Raw genomic sequence first — 26,439 nt, 5'->3', positions numbered from 1 at the left:
TACAGAAGACCCAAAAGGGCCACTAGGCATTAGGCCTGAGGCTGCTTTCCTCAGGGTCCAGCCACACTCTGTCTGCCCCTGGCTGAAGGCCCTCTGTTGGCCCCTCTCCTCAGGCTGGAGTGGGTGGAGATCATCGAGCCCCGCACCCGGGAGCGCATGTATGCCAACCTGGTTACGGGCGAATGTGTGTGGGACCCGCCCACCGGAGTCCGCATCAAGCGCACCAGCGAGAACCAATGGTGGGAGCTCTTCGACCCAAATACGTCCCGCTTCTACTACTATAATGCCAGCACGCAGCGAACGGTGTGGCACCGGCCACAGGACTGCGACATCATCCCTTTGGCCAAGCTGCAGACCCTGAAGCAGAACACGGAGTCCCCCAGGGCCTCTGCTGAGAACAGCCCTGGCAGGGGCAGCAGCGTCAGCCACGATGGCAGCACCAGCTCCTCCCTGGAGCCAGAGCTAGACGCCAGTGAGAAAGCGCAGGAGCCCTTGGGGCGGGCTGGCAGGCAGGCTCCCTTCGGACCTGTGAAGGAGGAGAGCAGGTGAGCCCTTGCACTGTGTTCTAGCTGGGCTTCATCTCTGCGGAGAGGTGGGGAGAGGCTCTTTCCAGAGGGCAAGGGCTATCTGGTGACCGGGATTGGTCTCACCCTATGGCAGTGCCTCTTGGCAGCCCCTGAAAGTGCATGATGGTGGGAGTAGCCCCCACCACCTCACCCAGGCCTTTTGGATATTTGGGGACCCGTACTTACGGCCCTGGTATGTGGGGTGTGACTAGTTACAGGCGAAGCAGCACTATCCGAACTTGGGAGCCCCGTGACCCTGTTTGTTTATCACTGGTGGCACCTCCAGAGGAACCCGCCCCTCACATTTGAGCACCACAAGACTGGCTCAGAAACACATCCTCTGTGAGCCTTGCCACCAACAGACCCATACCACCATACCAATCAGTGTTTTCCTTTTATTTATTTTATTATTATTTTATTTATTATTTTATTTATTTTGCATTCTAGAGATAATAGTTCATTAAATTATTTTTGGGGGGGGCTTGTTTGTTTTGGGGCACATTCAGCAGCACTTAAGAGTTACTTCTGGCTCTGCACCCAGAAATCATTCCTGGCAGACTCAGGAGACCATATGGGATGCCAGGGATTGAAATCATGTAGGCGATGCATAGGCTGCATGCAAGTCTGTGCTATCGCTCTGGCCTGGATTTTTTTCCCCCCAGCCACACTGTTGATGCTCAGGGCTTACCCCTGGTCTGTGCTCAGAAATCACTCCTGGCAGGGCTCAGGACCATTCAGGTGGAGGCAGGGTCCTCTCCAGGGGAAGGGTCCTCTTCTCCCAGTGCAGGGTTCTTTCCCCCTGGGTCCAGGCACTCCCTGAACTGTCCCCCAAGCCCTTCCAGGAGTGTTTCCAGAGTACTTCAGGTATGACCCAAACAAGATAAAGCAAGCATTAACCCTTTTTCCTTTTGTTTTTCTTCTTTCTTTTGGGGATGGGGTGGGGTTTGGGCTTTGGGGCCACATGTGGCAGTGCTCAGGGATCACTCTTCAGGGCTCCAGGGACCACATGTGCTGCTGGGGGTTGAACATGGGTCGGCCATGTACAAGGCAAATGCCTTCCTGTTTTACTGTCACTCAGGCCTCTATTTATGTCATTTATTATAATCAGTTGTGCCCAAGGAGGAGCCTGAAGATTATTCTTTTTTTTTTTTTTTTTTTTTTTGGTTTTTGGGCCACACCCGGCATTGCTCAGGGGTCACTCCTGGCTGTCAGCTCAGAAGTAGCTCCTGGCAGGCATGGGGGACAATATGGGACACCGAGATTCGAACCAACCACCTTTGGTCCTGGATCGGCTGCTTGCAAGGCAAATGCCGCTGTGCTATCTCTCCGGGCCCTGAAGATTATTCTTGATTGAATTTGTTGAGCTCTTTTATGTCGGTTGCTTCATATAAGCAGAACTGACTGATTGCTAAGAACTGCGTTGCCACTTTCCCCCGGAAGCCAGGTGGTGACAGGTTGTCCCATATGCAGAGTATTTGTTTTGCATGGCTGAGCAGGGTTTGGGGGGCAGGGGATACTGCTGCCTCTTGCTTCCAGCCTAGTCCGGGCAGAGGAGTGAAGTCTCTATACTAGCAGCCCAGAAGGGGGGTTGTGGTTCACTGGCTGTTCCATGGACATCTACAGCTGTTCTGGCCTTTGGGGAAGGGCCTTTGTGACACGCTTTGTTTTTCGGGACCAATGCGGTGGTGCTCAGTGCCTGGCCCCTTTTTCAGCCAGGGTTGGGCCCTGTGGAGATAAGTTACCTCAGAGCCAGCGGCAATGTTTGCACATGGTTGGACAGGGCACCTGATGTGCTGGAGAACCACTGAGACTTTCTGTGAGGATCCACACTGTTGGTGCTATGTCCCCATTACTCATGAGTCTGGGGCACACAAATTCCCACTTGGGTTCACAAACCTCCTGAGCCTGTCATTTTCCACTTGAGATGGCTCTACTGTCTGGATCCTACCACAGTGTATCTGCCAGAAGCTTCTTTTTGCTCCCTGAGTTGGGACGAAGTACTGGGCTGGGCACATCGGAGCGTGTGCTGTCACCTCACCCCACCCCCACTGGCCTGATCTCCACCCACTCAAAGCATGGCAGAGCCCCCTTCTCTTCTCTCATAGAGTGTGTGCCTATCACAAGTGCCAAGCTGATGTGTTCCAGGCCCCACTCCCTGCTGTGTCCTTGTACTGAGCAACTGGTATCTGCCACACCATTTCTGATGCTGAGCAGCAGCAGTTACAGGCCATAGGGAGAAGGGCTTGTCCCATGTGTTCTGTTGAACAGAAAACCCAGTCTTCTGGGACCTCACATTTCTCCTGCAGAAACTACTTATAAGCCTACATATGTCTGAGCCCACAGGCTATGCCTCACTGGCCCCAACCTCATGCCTTTCAGTGTCGCCAACCCAGAGGGCCCTGCCCCTTTTGGCTCTTTTTCCCTCCTCTCCCCATACCACCAACTTCCTTGTTACAAGGCCTCTTTGTCTATTCCTGAGATGTGTCAGACTTGTTCCCTCACTTGCCATACAAGTACCCCTCTCAGAGTCCCATTACTGATCCCACTCTGGGTCTGTTCCCTCCTGAGTCCTGCAGCTGCTCGGAGTTCTGGTTCCAGCCTTGTAGGGTCCATATCAAGAGTGAGCCCCCAGCATGCAGAGACTCCTCTGTCCCCAGCCCCATCCTGTATGAAGATCAGTGAGCAGTGATGTGCAGGAATGGGCACTGGTGGTGGGAGTCGGAAGCAGAGTGGGACGCATCAAGAGAACCACCTACTCTTCACTGCACACAGACTCTGGTGACTTCTAAGCACCTGCTGGTAAAAATATTCTCCTCTTAGCATTTCTCCCTCTGCCACCGCCTCCTATGGCCCTGATCATGGCTGGTGGAGCTCAGCCAAGAGGACTACTGACAGGATAGTCAAGCATTCTCCTCAGGGACTGCTCCATTCTCACATCTTCATACTGTTCCTGTCTTCCAGTTCCTTGCCCCCCGGTGTGTACCTTGAGAAAGACTATGAGGTCTACCGAGATTATACTGCAGATGGCCAGATGCTTCACTACAGGTATGACCTGCTGCTGGGTCCCCGCCTGGGGTTGTCAGGAGAGCCTCTGTCTCAGGAGGAAGCCACTGCTGCACATGCTTGCTCAGGGTACAGCTCCCTGACTCCAAGGCCGCCCGAACCCTTGCAAGAATATCATCAGTGCCACTGCAGGTAGACAGAGCTCAGACTGGCCCCACAGCCAGAATACAGAGACTCTTGCTCAGAGGTCTTAGAGTCTGGTGTCGGGCCAAGGGTAAGGGCATGTCATCCTGGCACTGCTTCAGCAGATTTACCTACAGCTAAAAAGCCACTGAGAAGGCCCCATGCATGTGCCCCATATCCACATGGTTTTTAGTGCTTAGGAATGGGCCACTTTCTGGGAGAGTTGCTTTCTAATATAAGTCCAGTTCTCTGGGTACCTCCCCTTGGCCCGTTCCAAGTTTAAACCCAGCGCTTTTTCTATGATGCCAGAATCTCCATGTAGGATTATTAGAATGGATTAAAAACGAAAACATAGGCCAGAGCACTTACTTTGCACATGGTCCATCTTGGATCCTTCCCTGGAACCACTTATATATTCTCCAAGCCTCACAAGGAGGGATCCCAGAGTGCAGAACCAGGAGCAAGCTCAGGGTGCCATGGTGGCTATGGCCCAAAAACATACTAAAGCGGAAAGGGGGGAAAATCAAGAATAGTGAAGAGACTGTTCAGTAGTCTGCGTCTGTGCTCTGCAGAAAGAAAGCTCACACAAGACCCCAGTCAAAAAAGAATCCTACAAGAGCTGAAGAAATCGAGCAGTGCTTATGGCAGCAATCTCTTACATGGAGCCAACCTCCCTTTATTATATGTTTTTGTTTTGAGAGCACACCCAGTATTCAGAACTTTTTCCTGGCTCTGTTAAGGGGTCACATCCCTGACGATGCTCAGGAGACCATATGGAGAACTAGGGATCAAAGCTCAGATTGGCCACATCCAAGGGAAGTACCATACTCGCTTTACTATCTCACCAGCCCCAGCCAGCCCCAGTTCAATCCCTGGCACCACACACGGTCCTTCAAGTAGCCCTATTAGTAACCCCTGAGTACCACCAGGTATAACCCAGAAAAAAAGAAAATATTGTCAAGCACCCAGCCTAGAGATAGGAATTGCTTGCAGCCAGTTGGGCGTAGATCCCACACCAGGCATCTGGAACTCTTTCATGTCCCACTCCAAATAATGAAACAAACTTGGCCTGGCTAGGCTGGGACTGGTGCCCAAGTTCCCTGAGAAGATGCCAGAGTGCCTTGATGGATATCCACAGTCTGAGAATAAGACTCAGTCAGCCCCACCCCAGTCCCCACAAGGACCAAGACCCCAGAAGTGAACAGGACACTTCACCCTGAAGAAAAGTGAGTGCTGACCATCTCATTTTACTTGCTCTGGGTGTTTTAGACCACACCTGGTGGTACTCAGGACTTACTCCTGGCTCTGTGCAAAGGGATCATTCCCGGTGGACTGAAAGGACCATATGGGGCACCAGGGATAGAACCCGGGCTAGCTGCATGCAAGACTGTACTGTCATTCAGGCCATTGTCAAGAGCTAGGTTGATCATGACAATCCTTTCCCTTCCGAGGTTCCTAGTCTCACCATTCATCCTTACGACCTTACTGCTGTCCCATTCCTATCACTTCCTGTAGCCTTGGTGGGCCAGACCCTCTAGGATTGCCTGGGACCTGTCCCTTTCTCTCCTGCCAGGACCTCCTCCCTCCGATGGAACTCGGGTACCAAGGAGCGCATGCTGATCAAAGTTGCTGACCGGGAGCCCAGCTTCTTCTCTCAGGGCAACGGTTACCCACTGGACAGCCAGGCAGGGGGCCGTTCCCGCAGACCCTCTGGCGGCCAGCACTCGCCCAACCTGCAGGCATTTGCACCAAACACCGATGGCCCCATCTTCTTTGCAGAGCGGCGGCCTTCACCCTTCCTGAAGAGGGCCGAGTTGGGAAGCTGCTCCCCTCTGCTGGCCCAGCCCCGCAAGCCTTCCGTGGACTCCCAGCCCTCCTCCCCGCGGTACGCTTATGAGCCTCCACTGTACGAGGAGCCCCCAGTGGAGTACCAGGCCCCCATCTATGATGAACCCCCCATGGACGTGCAATATGAGGCCAGCTCACCCCAGCTCTCGCCAGGCCACAAGCCAACTCCTTGCCCCCAGTCCCCGAAGCCAGCCTCTGCTTCGCCCTACCAACAGCTGGTGCTCACACGGCAGAAGTGCCCGGAACGTTTCCTGAGCCTGGAGTATAGCCCCGCGGGCAAGGAGTATGTGCGGCAGCTAGTATACGTGGAGCAGGCGGGCTCTAGCCCCAAGCTACGTGTGGGCCCACGGCACAAGTACATACCTAACCCCAGCGGTGGCTCCCTTTCCTTACAGCCCAGCCCTGGTCTGCTGAGAGACCAGCGCCTCGGGGTCACATCAGGGGACTACAGCAGCATGGAGGGGCCAGAGCTGCGGCACATCCAGCCACCCACAGCACTGCCCCAGGCCCAGGACGATGCCATGTCCTGGTCTAGCCAACAAGACACCATGTCCTCCCTGGGATACTCCCCAGGCACACGCAAAAGGAAGAGTAGGAACCCATCTCTGTGCCATATCCCCAGCACTTCTTCCACAGAGGGCCCCGGGGACCACGAGCTGCCTGGTGAGCAGCCACTATCCGAGGAGCGGTCCCCGTGCGGGCCCAGCCTGGCACCAGCCAAGCGCCTGGAAGGCAGGGTGGGTGAGGTGGATGGAATCCGCACTGCCACTGAGCCTTTCCTGGCACAGGCCCGGCTGGCTTGGGAGGCCCAGCAGGCCCACTTCCACATGAAGCAGCGGGGCAGCTGGGACTCCCAGCAGGATGGCTCGGGCTATGAGAGTGACGGGGCAGTGCCGCTGCCCATGCCTGGGCCTGTAGTGCGGGCCTTCAGTGAGGACGAGGCGCTGGCCCAGCAAGAGAGCAAGCACTGGCAGAGGGGTGCCTTGGAGCGCCTGGCATTTCCCCAGATCCTGCTGGAGAAAAGTGTGTCTGTGCAGACCAACCTGGCCTCCCCTGAGCCCTACCTGCATCCTTCCCAGGTAAGGCCCCACCCAGTGGGAAGGACCACAGGCTTGTGAGAGCCTCTGGTGCCCACTTGGGGTGGGCACAATAGCAGGGGCCTGGAGACACTGCTGCCCTCCAGCCTGTGAGTGGGCTAGCTGGTAGGTGATATAGGTACTGCAGAGCAAAGGCCATGCTGGCCACACACTGCCTCACAGGTAGGCAGGGCCTCCAGCTTTCCCAAAGACATGCTCTAACCTCTGAAGCGATCCCTCTCTGGCTGGGATGACATGCTGCTCTCACCTCCCCAGCCCCCGGCCTGCAGCCTAGCCTGTGCAGGAAAGCAGAGCTGAAGGGTGTGCTCTGGCATCTGCTCAGGGTCATGGTGACCGAGACCCCACAGCTGGCCCCCAGCATCTGTCCGTACCCTCATAACATGGGACGCCACTCTCCCATAGCCCTGGAGAGGATAGCCCTCTCCAGGTTTATGACCCTGTGTGGCTGCAGCTCAGATTCTGTGAGGTTGGGAGATCCCAGAATCTGAAGTTTCCCTCAGTTTCCCACATGGCCATGCAGCAGCTGCAGGAAGCAACCTTTTTGTTGAGGAGTGGGGCATGGTGGACCCATGGAACAGGCCTGTCATTGACCCAGAGAAACATTGCGTTTCTCTGGCAAGCTGTCTGAAATGTTTCAGAAGCCAAGCAGCAGCAGCTGCCAGCAGAGGGCAGCACCTGCACCTCCCTGTGAAGGCCCTGGGGGTGATGGTGCAGGCTGGAAAGGGCTCTCCGGCGGGAACAGGGTTGGGGTGGGCATTATGTGAACAGCTCTACTAGGCCGACTCCCCTCAGTCCTCACCGCCCTGTGTCCTTCCCAGTCCGAGGACCTCGGCACCTGTGCCCAGTTCGAGAGCAGCCGGCAGGCACGAAGCGTGATGCCCAGTGCTAGCTGCGTGTTCCCCACCTTCACCCTGCGCAAGCCCTCCTCTGAGACTGACATTGAGAATTGGGCCTCCAAGCACTTCAACAAGCACACCCAGGGCCTCTTCCGGCGAAAGGTGTCCATCGCCAACATGCTGGCCTGGAGCAGTGAGTCCATCAAAAAGCCCATGATTGTGACCAGCGACCGCCACGTGAAGAAGGAAGCTTGTGAGATCTTCAAGCTGATCCAGATGTACATGGGTGACCGGCGTGCCAAGGCGGATCCGCTCCACGTGGCCCTGGAAATTGCCACCAAGGGCTGGAGTGTGCAGGGTCTTCGGGATGAGCTATACATCCAGCTGTGCCGGCAGACCACTGAGAACTTTCGACTGGAGAGCCTTGCCCGGGGTTGGGAGCTCATGGCCATCTGCCTGGCCTTCTTCCCGCCCACACCCAAGTTCCACTCCTACCTGGAGGGCTACATCTACCGGCACATGGACCCTGTCAATGACACCAAAGGTAAGGTCTGGCCCAGGGACCCACTGGGAAGGCTGGTGGCCTGGATCCCTGACACGACACATGTCTGCTAGGTTTATTGCTGTGACGTGGTCCTCAGGACCTTCAGAAAGACTCAGAGGGGTCGGAGCGATAGCACAGTGGTAGGGCATTTGCCTTGCACGTGGCAGACCTGTGATGGACACGGGTTCAATCCCCATCATCCCAGATGGTCTCCTGAGTTGCCAGGAGCGGTTTCTGAGTGCAGAGCCAGGAATAGCACTTGAGCGCTGCCCAAAAACAAAAAAAGAAAAGAAAGACCCACAGGACATCCTGGCACAGTGTTCCTGGTATAGGGCAAGGGCAGGAGTTAAGAGCTCACTGGCTGCTCAGGTAAGCTGGTCGCTTTTACTCAGCCACCCTGTACCTGGAAGGGGTGTGTCTTGGCTATCCCATGTGAACAGAGTAGAGTTCCTGCTGTTAGCAACACATGGACGCAGGTCAGGGAGACTGACCACCAGGTCCCAGGGTGTGCTTGCTGCTCACTGTGGTTAGTGGTGGAGGTGGCATCTCCCTGGAAGCCCCTCATGACCTACAGCTTTGCAGGATACCAATTCTGCCTGGGTACTGTAGGGAGGACCGTGAGAGGAGCCAGGTTGTGCTCCTACCAGCCACCAGTCTACTGGCCGTAGTGTCCAGAGAGCTCAGCCACTGTCTTGGTGCTCAGATGTGTGCCACTCACACATGCCTTCAGGTCCAGCTCTATGGGTATGAGTGAGCATACCCATACCTGGAACTAGCCAGACTGTGCTCCAGAGCCGCACTTGGTTCTGGAAGGTTCTGGGAGGGCACCATCCAGCGGGCAGCCTTGGGCAGCCTTTGAAGGGCCTCTTGGAAGCTGTCTAGTTCTGCTTCAGGTGGGCGGTGTCCTGTTAATGGTCCCAGCAGTGGTCATAGCTCCCCACCATGCAGACACAGTCCTGTGAATGGCTGGACTCTACCCTAGCTTTCTAGACCTTTCTGGGAGAAGTGGGGTCCTGTGAGCTTCATAGTTCACTTTCACCACTTCAAAAGACTGTCTTAGCCCTGAGACAACAATACGCAGCCTGCAGCCCTCTGGTTATGACAATGACTTGCCAAGTGCAAAGGTGAGTGAACAGTAACCATTTAAGAATTCACACTGCCGGGCCCGGAGAAATAGCACAGCAGTGTTTGCCTTGCAAGCAGCCGATCCAGGACCTAAGGTGGTTGGTTCGAATCCCGGTGTCCCATGTGGTCCCCCGTGCCTGCCAGGAGCTATTTCTGAGCAGACAGCCAGGAGTAACCCCTGAGCACCGCCGGATGTGGCCCAAAAACCAAAAAAAAGAATTCACACTGCCAAGCGGTGCAGAGACACCCAGCAGAAGGCACCATAGAGCATAAAGTTTGTGTGTCTTTGTGCTGGTACTTATACTGCAGTCCTGGCTGGGAAGGAAAAGGAAATTGGGTATGATCCAGCTTGAGATCCCCAGATAGAGAGAGGCTCAGGTGGTCTTGTGCCATATCATCTGTGTTGGGGCAAATGGTCTCACATCTGTGGTATTGGGGCTGCCCTATAGCTGGAATCCAGAACCCATTCCTGGTTGATGCCTGACAGGGTCCCTGCTCAACTCTACCCTGGACCTGGAGAACTTTCTTGGCCCCTTAGTCCTGTGCTACCAGTTTCAAAGGTGCTGGGCCCTTCCAGCTCAGGAGGAGGCATAGGACTGGTTAGGTCACAGCTGAGTCTGGCACCTTTTGGCCTCAGCATCTTTGATTCATCTGCATTACCTATGGGATGCCTATTGTGTGATCACTACCCTAGGGAACCAGGAAGCCACATAGTAACCCCCTGGTCCTGTGCCCCAGGCTAGCTTAATCTCATTTTGTTTTTTGTTTTTTTGTTTTTTTGTTTTTTTTGGGCCACACCCGGCGGTGCTCAGGGGTGACTCCTGGCTCTCTGCTCAGAAATAGCTCCTGGCAGGCACGGGGGACCATATGGGACACCGGGATTTGAACCAACTACCTTTGGTCCTGGATCGGCTGCTTGCAAGGCAAACACCACTGTGCTATCTCTCCGGGCCCTTAATCTCATTTTGGATAAGATTGCCCCTCTGTTTTGTTTTTTGTTTTTTTTGGGCCACACCCATTTGATGCTCAGGGGTTACTCCTGGCTAAGCACTCAGAAATTGCCCCTGCAGTTGCGGTCCTTCCTTGGCTAGCGCTTGCAAGGCAGACACCTTACCTCTAGCGCCATCTCACCGGCCCCAGGTTGCCCCTTTGTGCCTGGCACCACAAATCATGGCCCATCTCCTAAGCACAGACATGGAGGTGTGTGTGGTGGACACAGCAAGTATGACCACTCTGTTCATGTGCACAGGCCCATTAGCAGGCTTCACTGCTTTTAGTGGTTTCCATCCAAGGATGGCGTACTGAATGTATTCATGTATTTCTACTCTTCTTAAGATCCTGCTAATGGGCCAGAGAGGTAGTATGGAGGTAGGGTGTTTGCCTTGCATGCAGAAGGATGGTGGTTCGAATCCTGGCATCCCATATGGTCCCCCAAGCCTGCCAGGAGCAATTTCTGAGCATAGAGCCAGGAGTAACCCCTGAGCACTTCTGGGTGTGACCCAAAAACCAAAAGAAAAAAAAATTAAAAGATCCTGCTAAAAGAACAGTTAAGGAAGGGTCTTTTCGGGGGGCAGGTGGGGGCCACACCCAATAGTGCTCAGGGTTGACTCCTGGCTCTGCTCTCAGGGATCTGGGCAAGGATATTCACAGTGCCTTGAAAAGAAACAAACTACTAAAGATAATTCAGTAAAAGATAGGAAAAAAAGGGTCCAGAGTTATCACTCTGGTATAGTGGTAGGGCATTTGCCTTGCATTTGGCTGACCTGAGATGGATCCAGGTTCGTTCCCCAGCACCCCATATGGTCTCCTGAGCCTGCCACAAGCGATTTCTGAGCACAAAGCCAGGAGTAACCCCTGAGCACTACCGGGTGTGGTCCAAAAAACCAAAAAAAGTAGGACTGGAGACAGTACAGTGGGTAGGGCATTTTCTTTGCACATGCCTGACCCAGGTTCGATCCCCAGTATCCTGTATAACCATCCAATTCCTAACAGAAAATGACTTGTGAGCACAGAGCCAGGAGTAATCCCTGAGTATTTCTAAATGTGGCCCAGAAAACTTAAAAAGCAAACAAACAAAAATACTGATACAGAGAGAATCCCAAAGCCCCAATTACTTCACTGTTTAATTTTGCTTTTATATAACAATTCTATCCAAACTAAAGTAGAGCGACTATTCCCTGGTTCATTATGTACCAATTCATGGCCTTATCAACAGTGAGGGAAAAAAGAAACAAAAGTCACCCTCCAGTTCTGCAGCCACAGGAATATAGCTGGGTGTGGAGTAGCTGCCTTTGAGCTTGGGCTGTGAATTTGATTCCTCACCATCCCACATGCCACCTGTGGATCCTACAGCCAAGGGCACTTAGCCAGGAGCCACAACTAAGTATGTGTAAGTCTAGATCCGGTCGCACAAGCGGTAGGTCGTTTGCCTTGCATGCGGCTAACCTAGGAAGGACCACAGATTGATCTCCGGCATCCCCTATGTCCTCCAAGCCAGGAGTGATTTCTGAGCACGTAGCCAGGAGTAACCCCTTGGCATCACCGGGTGTGGGTCCCCCCAAAAAAGTTTAGATCTTTACAACAAAAGGGGGGGAGGGGTTAAAAATACATCCGTGAGAAACAGCTACACAGAAAAAGCCGATCACCTCAATCAGTAACAGAACACGTCAAAATTCAACATTACATTCTGATAAATGCTCTGAAATAGAAGGGAATCTCAAGGCCCCAAAAATATATAAAACAGGAACAGGTCAGAAACAGTGTGAGGGGCCCAGAGAGATAGCACAGCGGCGTTTGCCTTGCAAGCAGCCGATCCAGGACCAAAATGGTTGGTTCGAATCCCGGTGTCCCATATGGTCCTCTGTGCCTGCCAGGAGCTATTTCTGAGCAGACAGCCAGGAGTAACCCCTGAGCACTGCCAGGTGTGGCCCAAAAACCAAAAGAAAAAAAGAAAGAAAGAAGCAGTGTGGAGGTCACTTGTCTTGCATGCAGTTGACCTAATTATCCCTGATATCCTTATATTGTTCCCTGAGCCTTGCCAGAAATGGCACCTGAGTGAAAAGCCAGTAATGTAACACACACACACACACACACACACACACACACACACACACACACACACGGAGGAGTCGCACAGGGCCTATGCTGCAATCTTGCAAGCATGTGCTCTCCCCCCCCAACATCACCAGGAGTAATTATTCCTGAGCACAGAGCCAGGAGTAACCTATGAGTACCATAAATAAATAATAGTCCCTGAGTGCAGAGCCTGGAGTAATATCCTGAGCACTGCTTGGTGTGAACAACAATAAAAAAAAAAAAAAGAAAAAGAAAAAGAAATGGGAAAAAATGTCCAGAAGTAAACTAAAGGCCCCAGGAGCTGGCAGAGGGACAGTGGGGGGTGGCGGGAGGAGGTGAGGAGTTAAGAGGCCATAATATGGGGCCGGAGCAGTGGCACAAGCAGTAAGGCGTCTGCCTTGCCCCCGCTAGCCTAGGACGAACTGTGGTTCAGTCCCTCAGCATCCCATATGGTGTCCCCCAAGCCAGTAGCGATTTCTGAATGCATAGCCAGGAGTAACCCCTGAGTGTCACCAGGTGTGGCCCAAAAACCAAAAGAAAAGAAAAGGAAAAGGCACAAGTACGGGATTCACATTAGCTAATTTCAAGCCTCCTTAGAATGCTGAGTAACTGAGGGTGCAGATAGCACAGTGTGACCAGAAGACCTGCAGTAGCCCCAGCTCCCATCTGGGATAATCAGATCCACAAATGCTGTAAAGGGTCTGGAGACAGTGCACAGCTGACCTGGATTTGATCCCTAGTACTCCATGTGGCCCTCCTGAGTCCCACCAGGAGTGATTCCTGGACAAGCCAGAAGCAAGCATCGAGTTCAGCCGCTGTGCCCCCATGCCCCCACCACCAAATACAGAGGTGCTAGAGCCATAGCACAGCAGGTAGGGCATTTGCCTTGCATGTGGCCGACCCGGGTTCTATCCGCAGCATCCCATCCAAATATGATACTAAAGCTGTAAGACTTATAGAACAAATGAGAATATCTGTGTTTGTGACTTTAAATGGCTATCATGGGGAGAAAATTGGTGAGCTGGGATGTGGGTGATGTGAAATACGGCCTTGCATGGTTCTTTTACTGGCATCATAAGAGAAAAGCACAGAAATCAGTAATACGACTTCATCAGAACTAAGTCCTGCTCTCCCAAGGCTCTGTTAAGAGAATGAACAGAAAGGCACAGCGGCTAGGGCATCTGCCTTCCATGCTCTCAGCCCAGGTTTCATCCCCAGCATCCTATATGGTCCCCTGAGAACCAGGAGTAACCCCTGAGCACCATTGGGTGTGGCTCAAAAACAAAAAGGGGCCGGAGAGATAGCATGGAGGTAGAGTGTTTGCCTTGCATGCAGAAGGATGGTGGTTCGAATCCCGGCATCCCATAGGGTCCCCTGAGCCTGCCAGGAGCGATTTCTGAGCCTAGAGCCAGGAGTAACCCTTGAGCGCTGCCGGGTGTGACCCAAAAACAAACAAAAATAAAAAACATACAAAATAGAATGAAAAGACATGGACTGGAGGAAGGTTTGCCTTGCTCATGGCAGACCCTCTTTCGATCCCTGGCATCCCTATGAACCCCTGAGCACTGCCAGGAATGATTCCTTAAGGAGGGGAGAGAGTGAAAAGATGAACCCATTTTGACAGGCAAGGGCTGGTGATGATATAGAAACATTCTAGTGGGGCCGGAGAGATAGCATGGAGGTAAAGCGTTTGCCTTTCATGCAGAAGGTCATCGGTTTGAAACCCTGCGTCCCATATGGTCCCCCGAACCTGCCAGGAGCGATTTCTGAGCGTGGAGCCAGGAGTAACCCTTGAGCACCGCCGGGTGTAACCCCAAAACCAAAAAAAAAGAAAAAAAACATTCTAGCTAGTGTACACATACTTGCCCTGTCTCCTGCCTCTGGACCTAGAGTGCCTGGAAGCAGTGACACTCTCATAAGCCATTTTCTCTGAAGGGCATCAGAGCATTTTTGAGGAAACCTGCTCTTAGCAGTGTTGCCCTGTAGGGTAGGGGCTGTGTGCTGAGACCTGTCACCACTGCTGCCTGTGCTGCAGGCCAGGCAGCAGGAACACTGGGTAGGCCTTAGGGCAGTCTCTGACGGTGGACTGCCTGGTAATATCTGCAGTGCAGCTCCCTCTAGAGTGCATGCAGGAAGGGGCAGTACCTGTGTGGCCACATGACCCCAGTGCCTGTAAGGAGGAGGCCCAGCCAGCTGAGCACCTAGTACCGCAGCCAGGCCTCTGGGAGTCATTTGTGCTCTTCCCTGCATCTCACCCATCTCTCAGCTGTCAGGTAGACATAGCCCACCCCGGACGCCGGGGAGAGAGGTGTGAGCCTTCCTGTGCCCAGGGCCATGGGAATCCCCAGGCTGGCCTGCCCTGAGTGGAGCAGCTGTGGAGGCGTGTGCTCCTGCCTTGTGTTCTCGTCCTCATGGCTCTGTTTGCTCCCCAGTGACACAGCACATGAGAGAGCTCCTGGAAAGGAACACTAAGAAGAAGTCCAAGTTGAGAAAGAAACCCAAGCCTTATGTTGAGGAGCCGGATGGTAGGGCTCTCCCGCTGTGCGTGACTCTGCACAGCTCTGTGCTCTAGCCTCGGCCGCCTGGCCTCCTCTCTCTAACGCTTCTGGGCTGGGGACTAACTAGTCTTCACCAGGGCTGTGGGGCCCAGGGAGCAGACCTGAGGGTGGTCACTTCAGCCCCCAGCTTACAGGCAAGGCTCGATGTGGCAGGCCAGGCCTGCTTGAGGTGAGTTTGTAGTGAGGGCCACCAGGGCTGGGAGTCAGCCAAGAGTCAGGAAGGGGCTGACATTGTAGGGAGAGGACCCCCGCCCTCAAGTGCCCACCTCCAGCCACACTCCGGGGAAAGTCTGGTCTTGGTCCTAGGAGAGCTGAGCCCCCTGCAGCAGCAACAATGGCGGTGGTGGGGAGAAGTCAGGTGCATAGTGCTGAGAGGGGACGTCAGAGATGAAGGCCCTACAGAGAGTGTATGGGTATGTATCCCCCAAAGGCCATGCTGACTTGGGGAACTCCAGTGGTATGGCAGGTTTCCAGGGCTGACCCAGCCTGTTGATGAAAGGACTGAGGCACAGAAGGGCTGGTGGAAGACCCAGGAGCTCCTGAATGGAGCAGTGAGTGGCTCCACCCCCCAAGCTTGTGCACAGCAAGTGCCAGGCTCTGCCTCGTCTGCCAGACCTGCTGCCTGTCTTCTGTTCAGAGCCAGCCCAGTGGTGATTGTGTCTCTGCCCCACGCCATTCAGTCAGGGATCTCCAGCATCCAAGTGCTGCTCCCAGCTCAATGACAAAAAACTCTTGACAGCTAGTTTTAGTCAAGCCCAGGGATAAGACCAGTCTGCGCTCTGCCCCTCTCCTCTGCTCTCTTCTTTCCTCCTTTTCTCTCCCCTCCTTCCTCTCTTACTTTCCCCTCCTCTCCCCTTTCTCCCACTTCTCACTTCCATCCCTCTCCCCATCCTCTTTCTCTCCTCACCTGTCACCTCACCCCCTCCTCTTATCTCCCCTATCCTCTCCCTTCCTCTTCCTTTGCCCTCTTCTCTTTCCTGCCCTCTCTGTAACCCTACTCTATCTCCCCCTCTCCCCTTTCCCCAATCCCTCCCTTCCCCACAGGCAGGCAAGTGTCTTTGTCTTTATCATCCTTCTGCGCCTGCCCATCCCCTCCCTTTCAGGCCCTAGATCCCAGGATCCTAATCTCCTCATGGAGAGCTCTTTGTGGTGCTGCTTTTAGACATGGGACTGCGGCTCCTAGTATTCCTCAGCTTCCTGCTGCTCCCTCCATGCCGGTGTCCCGCCTGGGCTGGCATCTGACTGTGAGGGTTCTGCAGGGTTCTCCTTGCTTGCACCTTCAGCCCTTAAGAGAGCCAGACAGCCCTGGATGTACCCAGCTTCCATCTGGTGCCCTTCCCACTGGGGGCCAGCCCCTGTCCACATCAGGTTGAGGCCCTCCTCCTGGACTCCTGGACAGAGGTGCTGTGAGAACTGGGGCTACTGCCCTGCCACTGGTGGAAGAAGTTCTCCTTTGGGGCCCTGCTAGTGGGGCTGTCTGGTCTCCTGTCGGTGAGTAGTGCTGCTGGCCTTGAGGTCATCACTGGTAGTCACCACCCTGCTCTGGCTATTCCACATCCCAGACTCTCACTGGATCTGCCTCTCCTCTCGCCGCCTCTCTAGATCCTGGCTGTTGTGCCCCACGCACTTCGGACAGACTAACCAGTGCCCCTTCTTTTCCAGGAGTGGCGATTAGCACATATGCCAAGTACTGTTACCACAAGCTGCAGAAGGCAGCCCTGACTGGGGCCAAGAAGGTAGGGCAAGGAGTTGGACCGGAGCTGGTCTGTGGGATGTGGGAGGAGCTGAGAGAGGAAAGGCTGTGCTCTTCTGCAGTCGGTCCTGCAAGTGGAGGTGGGCCTGCCTCACAGCACTGTGGGTACAGGGAACTAGCTATCCTAACAGAGACCCTCATGGCCAGGGAACTGGGGGCTTCCTAGCACTTTTGGGGTATTTCTGGTTTAAGCACCCCATGGAATAGGGCTTGGTGCCCCCTAGACCAGCACACTCTTCCACCCTCTCCTTGACTCCCAGGCACTTAGACCGCTTCTCACCTGCTCACAGCTACTCACAGCCTCTCTACCACAGAGCTGGTGTCCTTTGCCTTTTCCCTCCAGCTCTTGTGGTCCACTTTCTGCCTCGCCTTGCCCTCCTGCATGACCCCTCAGCCCTGCCACAACTGGACTCCCATCTTGCCCGTCTACTCCCCTGGGCTTGCCCAGGACTCCACACTTTCTCCTACATGGCCAGCAGGTCACTTTAGTCTTCAGGGTGGACAGGGGCAGAGTGTTCAGCAGGAGTGCGCAGTAATAGGGGCCCGGTTCATATGAAGCAGAAATCTGGCTTTTTGTGGCTATGAGAGGCCGCCCAGCCAGGCTGAGCAGTGCTGGGTGTTATTATAGGGGCTGAAGAAACCCAACATGGAGGAGATCCGACATGCCAAGAATGCCGTGTTCAGCCCCTCCATGTTCGGCAGTGCGCTGCAAGAGATTATGAGCATGCAGAAGGAACGCTACCCCGACCGCCAGCTGCCCTGGGTGCAGACACGGCTGTCCGAGGAGGTGTTGGCGCTCAACGGTGACCAGACAGAAGGCATCTTCAGGTGCTCCAGGCATCGGGGCTGGGCTCGGGGGTCTGGGGCATTTATCTGGAACAAACTGGCAGCTGTGGGCCTACTTTCGTTCCCAGGCATGGCTCAGAGCAGCACAAATCCCCAAGGCAAACATGGGGGTAGGAGTGGGGTGCCCTGTGCCAAATGCCAATATGGGCCTGTGCCCACCCAGGCCTAAGGACAAGACTGCATCACCCCAGAGGTTCAGAAGCAGTGACAACCTGTCAGCATGGTGGGTGCCTGGAGAAATAGGCCAGTGGGCTCAGGCTCAGTGGGCCTGCATCAGGCAGCCAGCCGAGGCCAGAATGGTCAGAGACACCTCTCTGGCCTCTAACCCAGAGCCAGCCGTGGCCTTCCCCTCCCTGATCTTTGAACCTTCTCTGTGTTCCTCAGGGTCCCTGGGGACATTGATGAGGTGAATGCTCTGAAGCTGCAAGTGGATCAATGGAAGGTGCCCACTGGCCTGGAAGACCCGCATGTCCCTGGTAAGCCCCGTCCCCACACTGGGCCTGGCCCAGGTCGCGTGACCCCCTGGTTCCCAGGCAGTGACTAGCACATAGTGCCTATCTTCCCCTTGCCCGTCCTCCTGGCCCTTGGAAGAGGGTTTCTGGCCCTGCAGACTCACATACCACCTTCTGCCATCTGGACTGCCCAGGCCGTACTGATTGATCTGCCTTCCCTACCTGTGCCGCAGCGTCGCTGCTGAAGTTGTGGTACCGGGAGCTGGAGGAGCCCCTGATCCCGCACGAGTTCTACGAACAGTGCATCGCACACTACGAGAGCCCCGATGCCGCCGTGGCCGTGGTGCACGCTCTGCCCCGTATCAACCGCCTGGTGCTGTGCTACCTCATCCGCTTTCTTCAGGTGCCCACTCCTGTCCCTGTCGCGTCCCCGCAGCCCCCACGCATCCTCATCGCAGGTCCTGCACCGTGTTGTGCCTTCCTTCGGTTCCCTCCTCACCCTCAGGTGCCTCCCTGCACCCCACCCGCCTCCACTCCCCAGACCCCAGCACCAGCCCTTGGCTCTTCCCCGCAGGTGTTTGTGCAGCCCGCCAATGTGGCCATCACCAAGATGGACGTCAGCAACCTGGCCATGGTAATGGCGCCCAACTGCCTGCGCTGCCGATCTGACGACCCACGTGTCATCTTTGAGAACACGCGCAAGGAGATGTCCTTCCTGCGGGTGCTCATTCAGCACCTGGACACCAGCTTCATGGAGGGCGTGCTATAGCGCCAGAGGCCAGCGGGCGGCGGGCGGGCACTGACACAGCGGGCAGGAGCACGGGGGAGGGGGGAGGGACGCCTGAGGCCTGAGGTTGCATGCCAGGCTCAGCCGCCCCGTTCTGGGCCAGTCAGCTGGGTAGAAGCCCTGTGGAGAGGGCACCTCTGGCCACCACTTGGCAGCCACATCCCTGGGGCCTCCTCGCCCACCACCGGTCAGCCCCAAGAAAGTGCCTTGTTTCCTGGAGCCGAGCGACACTGCCCCTCCCGAGTGGCCAAGAGCACAAGCCCAGCTCAGGGCCAGCTGCCACATCACCGCCTTGGCAGGGCCTTTGTTCGCCACATCGGATCACGCCTGGGCCCTGCCCACTGCCCTCTCTTCCGTGCCCCTGCCCGTTTCCCCAGGTCTCCCAGCCCAAATTTCTGCCCGCCTGGGCCCTGCGGCTGTTTGTTCATGAGTAGCAGAGTCCTCAGGCACCAACCAGGGCCTGGCAGGCCTCCCCGAACCAAAGTCCTCTGGGTAGGGGGGTAGGGCTGGGGGAGAGGGGCGAGAGTATTTTTCTTCGTGTAAGTATAAAGTCAGCACCCCTGAACTATTATCCTGCACCCCAACCAGCCTGTGTATAGAGATATAAATAGAACGAGAGATATAAGAACTAAATTTACTAATGACATAGTTTTAACCCAAATGCTATTTATCTCGGAGCCGTCCTCGCCGGTCCTCTACAGAGCAGATGGCACCATTCTTTCCTTTCCTTTCGCCCTTCTTGACTTCTGACCAAAAACCCGAACCTGGCCCGGCCCCTCCTGGGACGGAGCAGACAGAGGCCCACGAGGAACTGGCAGAGCCCAGGCCCCCTTCCCCAGAGGCCACGGGAGGGCAAGGCCGCCACTCGAGTCTGTACATTTTACGTTGAGTTCCTATTGTAAACATGATTTCTCCGCCCCCCCCCAGTTTATATCTATATATATTTTTTATTTTGAGAGTTGAGCTTTTATTTATTAAAAACAAAAGAGCCCAGCCCGAGTGTGCCCTGGGTGCGGGGGGCTTGCGTGGCGCAGGCCTGGGGACTGCTTCTCTGACGCATGGACTTGAGAGGTGACACTTGAATAAAGGACTATGGACACTTGCGAGCCCTGGTCGCGCCTGTTCCCTGCGCCTCCTGCTGCTTCTTGTATGGCCCCTCCCGGAGGCCGGGCCGGCCGGAGACGAGCCAACACAGCCAGGCTTGCACGCGAGTGTCGAGGCACGTCTCTTTGGCCCGTTTGGCAGGCAGCCCTGCGCCCGAACTGGGCTCCCCGCCGGGTCTGAAGCCCGGGCCTCGAGGGCTCCGTCACCCGGAACCCAAGGCCCCAGGCCGGGCCGCCCGGGGACGCGAGTTCCGGAGGCGCCGCCCGCGTGACCCGCCACCGCTTCCGGGACGCGCCGAGGATGTGGCCGCTTTGCGGGGCGTCTCGGGCGTGGGCCGGGGCCGTGGCGCGCTGCCGGGGAGCCCGGGCGCTCAGCGGGGCCGGGGCCGTCTCGTACACGCAGGGCCAGAGCCCCGAGCCCCGGACCCGCGAGTACTTCTACTACGTGGACCACCAGGGCCAGGTGGGCAGGCCCACGAGGACGCCGGGCGGGCGGGCGGGCGGGCGGCTCCAGGAGGCCGGGGCTGATTGGGCCGCCGGCAATGCCCGGGCGCCGCCTCCAGCAGGCGGCCACGCCCCGGCGCGCCCATCCCCTCGCGGCCCCCAAACGGGGCTGCTCCCTCGTGCGGGGCCTGCAGGTCCCGCAGCCAAGTCGGCCGAAACTCGTAGGGGTGAAGGTTGAGGGCGATGCGCGCAGCCTCCAGGGCAGGGCGTGCGAGGGGACCCCCGGGCCGAGGGAGGAGGAGGGCTCACGCGCTGCGCCCGGCTCTGCCCGCAGCTCTTCCTAGATGATGCCAGGATGAAGAACTTCACCACCTGCTTCAAAGGTACCGCCCCGGGGCCGGAGGTGGCGAGCGTGGAGGCGGGCCGTTCGCCTCGCGAGGCGGCAGGACGGTGGTTCGGGTCCGTAGGGCACCCCAGATGGCGCCCCAGGGTCCCCCCACTCGAGCGTGGAGCCGGCCGGGAGCCGAGCACCGAACAGGCGGAACAAACACAAAGCCCCTTCCCGCCGGCCCGCGCGGTCACCGCCCTTCGCCCTCCGCAGACCCGCGGTTCCTGGTCACCTTCTTCTCGCGCCTGAAGCCCAACCGCTGCGGGCGCTACGAGGCCGCCTTCCCGTTCCTGTCGCTGTGCGGCCGGGAGCGCAACTTCCTGCGCTGCGAGGACCGGCCCGTGGTCTTCACGCACCTGCTGGCGGCCGGCCCGGGCGGCCCGCGGCTGTCCTACTGCGGCGGCGGCGAGGCGCTGTCGGTGCCCTTCGAGCCGGCGCGCCTGCTGCCCCTGGCCGCCAACGGGCGCCTCTACCACCCGGCGCCCGAGCCGGCGGGCGGCGCGGGGCTGGTGCGCTCGGCGCTGGCCTACGAGCTGAGCGCCTGCTTCGAGTACGCGCCCGGGGCGCCCGCGCTCCCCACGCACGTGCGCTGGCAGGGCCGCCGCCTGCCGCTCACCATGGACCTGGCCCCGCGGCTGGCGCCCCCGCCGCCGCCGCCGGCCTAGCGCGCCTGCGCCCCGGCCCCCGCCCGGCTCGAACCCGGCCCGCGAGCGGCCGCGTCGGGGCGGGGATCGCCTCCATCGGGTGCCGTGGCCCGGGCCGCGGCTGGCTGGCCGGCCGGGGGCGCGCACGGGTGGGGCCTGGCACGCTTGCGCGGCGGTGCCAGCTCCGCCCCGCGAGGCCCGGCTCTGGAACGGGGGTCGCGGGGGGCTCGGCGGGAGCGGCGCGCCGGAGCAGCAGGTGAGCGGACGACCCCCAGCCAAGCCCAAGGTCGCGGCGGGCTGGCGCGCGGGCCGGGCCGGGCCGGGGCGGGGCGGGGCGGGCCGCGGCTGCCCGGAGCGCACCTGACCTGCCAGGGCGGGCGGGCCCACACCCGAGCCCGAGTGGGAGGCAGGCCCCTCGCGCTCCCTCATGGGCGCCCTCCTCTCCCTCCACACGGATGGACGCCCCAGGAGTGACCGCCCCGCCAGCAGCGCAGCGCAGCGCAGCGCACGGGCACCCCTCCTCTGGGGGAAAGGAGATGGATGCTGGCCGCCCACCCATCACCACCACCCTCCCTCCGACAGGGACGTGAGGGACCACACCCCGAGTCCACGCGGCTAAGGGAGGGGCGGACTGGCCCAAGGCACCCTTTGTGCTCCAGAACCCACCGGGCCGGGGTCTCTCTCGCGGGTGTTTTCCCTGGCTTTTGGAAGAGCTCGCAGATCCTGACATATCTGGAAACTGCCCCTGCCTTGGCCAAAGCTACTGCATTAAAACTTTTGCTGCACCTGGTTTCTCTTAATGATTCTAAGAGTGAGTTCCTGCTCATTCCTTTCCGTGGGGTCTCGCCCCTACCATCGGGGAGTTGTACTGCAGGCTAGCTTTATTCACCATCCTGGCTGGCTCCAGGGGGACTGGCTCCTCAGCCCCGGGGCGACACCTTAAGAAGAAAGACCTGGGCACACTATCCAAGACAAGAATCAGGCTTCCCATATCTAGGATCAGTCAAGTGTATGAACTCAACATGCCGCCACACCCCCATATCAGCCCACTAGGGCACCACACCGAAGCCCTTTCATGACCCAAGCCCCTTTGCCAGCCCCTATCTAGACCCCAGAGGACCCTTTCTTTTTGGGGAAGGTTGGGGGGGGGGGTCACACTCGGCAGCACTCAGAAATCGCTCCTGGCAGGCTCGGGGGACCGTATGGGATGCCGGGACTTGAACCACCATCCTTCTGCATGCAAGGCAAACGCTCACCTCCATGCTATCTCTCCGGCCCCCAGAGGACCCTTTTTAGGTTCATCTTTCCTTCTGTCTCCTCCCTGGTTTTGCTAATAATTTCTTGAGGAAGAAAGTGAGCAGGACCAGAACAATAGCAAAGCACCTGCCTTGCACGAAGCCAAATCCGGGTTGGATCCCTGGTACCACATAATGACACCCCCCCCCCCCAAGTCCAGACAAGATTGGTTCCTGAGTGTAGAGACAGGAGCAAACCCTGAGCACTACCAGATGTGGCAAATGATGATGATGATGATAATAATAATAAAAAAAACTACCACAGAAATGAAACCCAGGCCTGGGCTGAAGAGAGAATGAGCTCAGTAGGCTAGAGCTTGGCACGCAGGAGATCCAGCACAGGACCCCGAGCTCTACCACAAGCTAATCCCAAACATTGAGCCAGGTATAGTCTGAGTACTGCCAGGTGTGACCTTTCAGTGAAGTTCTAGCAAAGCTACTCTACCAGAGCCACCTAAGGAGGCAGGTGTTCCCAGGGTCAGAGAAGAGCATGAGCTCTAGGGGAAAACTGGGGGCCAAGCATGCAACAGGATCGCCTGCAGCTTGACTTTGTCTTGGAAGCATGAAAGGAGCATCTGCCAAGGCTCTGTCTTGCAAGGCCTTGGGGAGGCTTTCACAGAGCTCCCCTGACAGGAAGGGAGGTGCATGCCTGCAGCCTCACCAGCACGTGCTCTGTGCTACTGACCCCATCCATAATCTGCCTGACTGTGCTCTGTCCTAGGAGTGGCCAGAGGGCAGCTGGTGGAAAGTGCAGGATTTCCACTTCTTGGCAGGGAAGGGAGAGAAGGAGGCTGGTCTCTCCAGACTCGCAATGGTCCTCAAACTACGGCCCGCGGGCCACATATTGTATTTATTCCCATTTTGTTTTTTCACTTCTAAATAAGATATATGCAGTGTGCATAGAAATTTGTTCATAATTTTTGTTTTTACTATAATCTGGCCCTCCAACAGTCTGAAGGACAGTGAACTGGCCCCCTGTTTAAAAAGTTTGAGGACCCCTGCTCCAGAGGATCAGGGTGAAAGCCCTGAGACCTCCTGGGTTTTATGGAGTTTGACATCCGGATCTTAGGAGGCTGATTCTGGGAAGGACGTTTTCCTTGCGCTTCTTGAACTGACCCTTGAGGAGTCAGGCGCCACACAGCCCCTCCACTTGCCTGTGGAGGCTGGGGGCAGGCTTACCAACCTGTTTCAGGAGGCGCATCCAGGGGCCACCTGGCTGGCCGTGGAACTGCAGCGGCCCAGCCCAGGGGTTCCACGGGAGATGGCCACCGGCGCGCCTACCCTGCTGCTGCTCCTGCTGCTGCCGCTGCCCAGGCCCCCGCCCTGCGCTGCCAGCTGCCCAGACACGTGTCGCTGCTACAGTGCAACTGTGGAATGTGGCGCCCTGCGGCTGCGCACTGTGCCACACGGGATCCCAGCAGGGACGCAGGTGGGTCCTGCGGGGGCCCAGGGCCGTGGTGGCTCCCAGGCCAGTGGAGGGCGGGGCTGGAGATAGGATGGACACTCGTACAGGGCACAATGGTCACCCGCCCTCTCTCCTGCCCCAGACGCTGTTCCTGCAGGACAACAGCATTGAGCACTTGGGCCCAGGGGTACTGGCGCCACTCGCAGCCCTGCGCCACCTCTACCTGCACAACAACAGCCTGACAGCCTTGGAGCCCGGGGCTTTCCGCACGCAGCCCCGGCTCCTGGAGCTGGCGCTCACGGGCAACCGCCTTCAGGGCCTGCGCACTGGCGCCTTCTCCGGTCTGAGCCAGCTGCGCATCCTCTACCTGGCTGGCAACCAGCTGGTGCAGCTGCTGGATTTCACCTTCCTGCACCTGCCGGTGAGAAGGGGTGTCCCAGATGTCCCCTGACCTCCCCAAGCAGCAGGAAGAGGGGGAGGCAGGAGGGAGCCCAGTTCCTCATTTGCTGTCCCTGCTTCAGCGACTCCAGGAGCTGCACCTGCAGGAAAACAACATCGAGCTGCTGGAGGACCAGGCACTGAGTGGGCTGTCCTCACTGGCACTGCTGGACCTGAGCAGGAACCAGCTGGGCACCATTAGCCGCGAGGCCCTGCAACCCCTGGCCAGCCTGCAGGTCCTGCGCCTCACAGGTACTGCTTCCAGGGTGAAAGGGGGCTCTCGCACAGCAGTGAACAATGCTCAGGGCCACAGCAGGTATGCATGCAGCTCAGGGACGACTCAGGAACAGCAGGAAAGGGAAGGGTGGACCCTGGAATCAGCTTGGCAAAGCTGAGGGCCAGACAGAAAGGGTGAAGTGGACACGAGGCTCAATTATCTCCAAGAGGGGCCAGATTCTTGGTGCAGCCGACAGCTGCACCCATCCCCAGCACCCCACATAGTCCCATGAATCACTCAGTGATCCGTGAGTACAAATCTCAAGCACCGCAGGGTGTGGCACCAAAACAAACCCAAACATTAAACAATGTCTTAAAAGATTATGTTCAGGATCAGCACCACAGACAACGGGTGGGCTATGTGAGGACTTGATGCTGGGGGTCTGGGTCACCCCCAACAGTGGCACCTGCTGTGGGGAACGGCTCCCTCAGAAAGGCAGAGGCATTCCCAGAGGCCCCATAGAGAACCAGGACAACAGGACACAGGAAAAGCGAATCAGAGGGCAGTGGGGAGGTATGGAGCCTCAGGTCAGTGCTTACGACCCCCACCTTGCGCTTCTTGAACTGCCCCTTGAGGAGTCAGGTGAGAGGGGCAAGCCCCCGTCCCCACCCACCCACGTTCCTCTGCTCATAGAGAACCCCTGGCGCTGTGACTGCGGCCTGCACTGGCTGGGAGCCTGGGTGAAGACGGGCGGCCAACGGCTGCTCAGCTCCAGGGACAGAAGGATCACCTGCGCCGAGCCTCCGCGCCTGGCCAGACAGAGCCTCCTGGAGGTCCCGGGCAGCAGCCTCATCTGCATCCCGCCCACCGTACGCGTGGAGCCCCTGGAGCTGACGGCCAACCTGGGCGAAGACCTGCGTGTGGCCTGCCAGGCGTCCGGCTACCCGCAGCCCCTGGTGACCTGGAGGAAAGTGTCCCATGCTCGCGAGGGGCCCAGGCCGGGGCGGCAGCAGACACAGGCCCGGCAGGCCAGCAGGGCGCCGGGACCGCGTGGGTCGGACACCGGCAGCGGCATGCTCTTCCTTACCAACATCACGCCCGCGCACGCCGGCAAGTACGAGTGCGAGGCCGCCAACGCGGGAGGCGCGGCACGTGCGCCCTTCCAGCTCTCGGTCAACCTGTCGCAGCCGCCGCCCGCCGCGCCCACGGGGCCTGTGAGCCAGGCGCCCCTGCTCGAGGCGGGGAGCCTGGCCTTCCGCGCACTGAGCCTGGCCACACAGTCCGCCGTGGCGGCCGCGATCGCGCTACTGGCACTCACCGCGCTGCTGCTGGCTGCCCTCATCTGCCGCCGCCGGCGCCGACCGCCGAAGGCTCCCTTGGCACCACCCTGCGAGGGCGCCCTGTTCATCAACGACTACTCCGACGGGCCCTGCACCTTCGCGCAGCTCGAGGAGCTTCGCGGCGAGCGCGGCCACGAGATGTTCGTCATAGACCGCTCCAAGCCCCTGTTCGGGGAGGCCACCGCGCCCCAGATGGACCTGGGCCCCCCACCGCCCCCGCCACCACGTGCCTATGAGATCCACTGCTGAGCGCACGCTGGTGGCGCAGGGCACACAGACTGGCCCAGCCGGCACAGTAAAGGGTGGAAGCTGCACTTTACTGGAGAAAAGTGTGGGTGAGCCTTGTGTGGGGTCCAGGGTGTAAAAGGAGGGCGGTCTGGTCAGGTCCCCGTGCTCCACTGAGCTCCAAGCAGAGGTCTGAAGAACCCAGCCCACCCCAACTTCCTCTAGGCAGGAGAGGCAGGAGGGTCCCTCCCACCCAGCGCCGCACAG

At 57.7% G+C, this 26,439-nt stretch overlaps 3 protein-coding genes across 4 annotated transcripts in view; all 3 read left to right on the top strand.

The window, feature by feature from the left end:
- The window catches only part of ARHGAP39 (Rho GTPase activating protein 39), a 59,124-nt gene extending 39,345 nt beyond the window's left edge, over window positions 1-19,779 (top strand). Inside the window, exons 3-12 of one of the 2 annotated variants that reach the window (XM_049765855.1) lie at window positions 114-545; window positions 3,528-3,611; window positions 5,326-6,679; window positions 7,516-8,077; window positions 14,710-14,802; window positions 16,498-16,571; window positions 17,217-17,416; window positions 17,819-17,910; window positions 18,120-18,289; window positions 18,461-19,779. In XM_049765855.1, the coding sequence (XP_049621812.1) occupies window positions 114-545; window positions 3,528-3,611; window positions 5,326-6,679; window positions 7,516-8,077; window positions 14,710-14,802; window positions 16,498-16,571; window positions 17,217-17,416; window positions 17,819-17,910; window positions 18,120-18,289; window positions 18,461-18,655 (3,256 nt within the window). In that variant the 3' untranslated portion in view covers window positions 18,656-19,779. The remainder of the gene's footprint in view (window positions 1-113; window positions 546-3,527; window positions 3,612-5,325; window positions 6,680-7,515; window positions 8,078-14,709; window positions 14,803-16,497; window positions 16,572-17,216; window positions 17,417-17,818; window positions 17,911-18,119; window positions 18,290-18,460) is intronic. The other variant, XM_049765856.1, reaches the window with a different exon arrangement.
- Window positions 19,780-20,073: 294 nt separating this feature from the next.
- C19H8orf82 (chromosome 19 C8orf82 homolog) lies at window positions 20,074-21,305 on the top strand. Its single transcript, XM_049765866.1, has 3 exons — window positions 20,074-20,239; window positions 20,555-20,603; window positions 20,822-21,305. The coding sequence occupies exons 1-3, from the start codon at window positions 20,078-20,080 to the stop codon at window positions 21,271-21,273; spliced, it is 663 nt and encodes a 220-aa protein (XP_049621823.1). The 5' UTR covers window positions 20,074-20,077; the 3' UTR covers window positions 21,274-21,305.
- A 156-nt stretch (window positions 21,306-21,461) lies between these two features.
- Window positions 21,462-26,276, top strand: LRRC24 (leucine rich repeat containing 24). Its single transcript, XM_049765859.1, has 5 exons — window positions 21,462-21,508; window positions 23,740-23,976; window positions 24,095-24,373; window positions 24,474-24,642; window positions 25,301-26,276. The coding sequence occupies exons 2-5, from the start codon at window positions 23,809-23,811 to the stop codon at window positions 26,194-26,196; spliced, it is 1,512 nt and encodes a 503-aa protein (XP_049621816.1). The 5' UTR covers window positions 21,462-21,508; window positions 23,740-23,808; the 3' UTR covers window positions 26,197-26,276.
- Window positions 26,277-26,439: the final 163 nt, after the last annotated feature.

This window comes from Suncus etruscus, chromosome 19 (assembly GCF_024139225.1).
Source record: "Suncus etruscus isolate mSunEtr1 chromosome 19, mSunEtr1.pri.cur, whole genome shotgun sequence".
NCBI classification, from domain to species: Eukaryota; Metazoa; Chordata; class Mammalia; order Eulipotyphla; family Soricidae; genus Suncus; species Suncus etruscus.
Note: the sequence above shows the minus strand (reverse complement) of the source record. Positions and strands in the feature narration are given on the sequence as shown.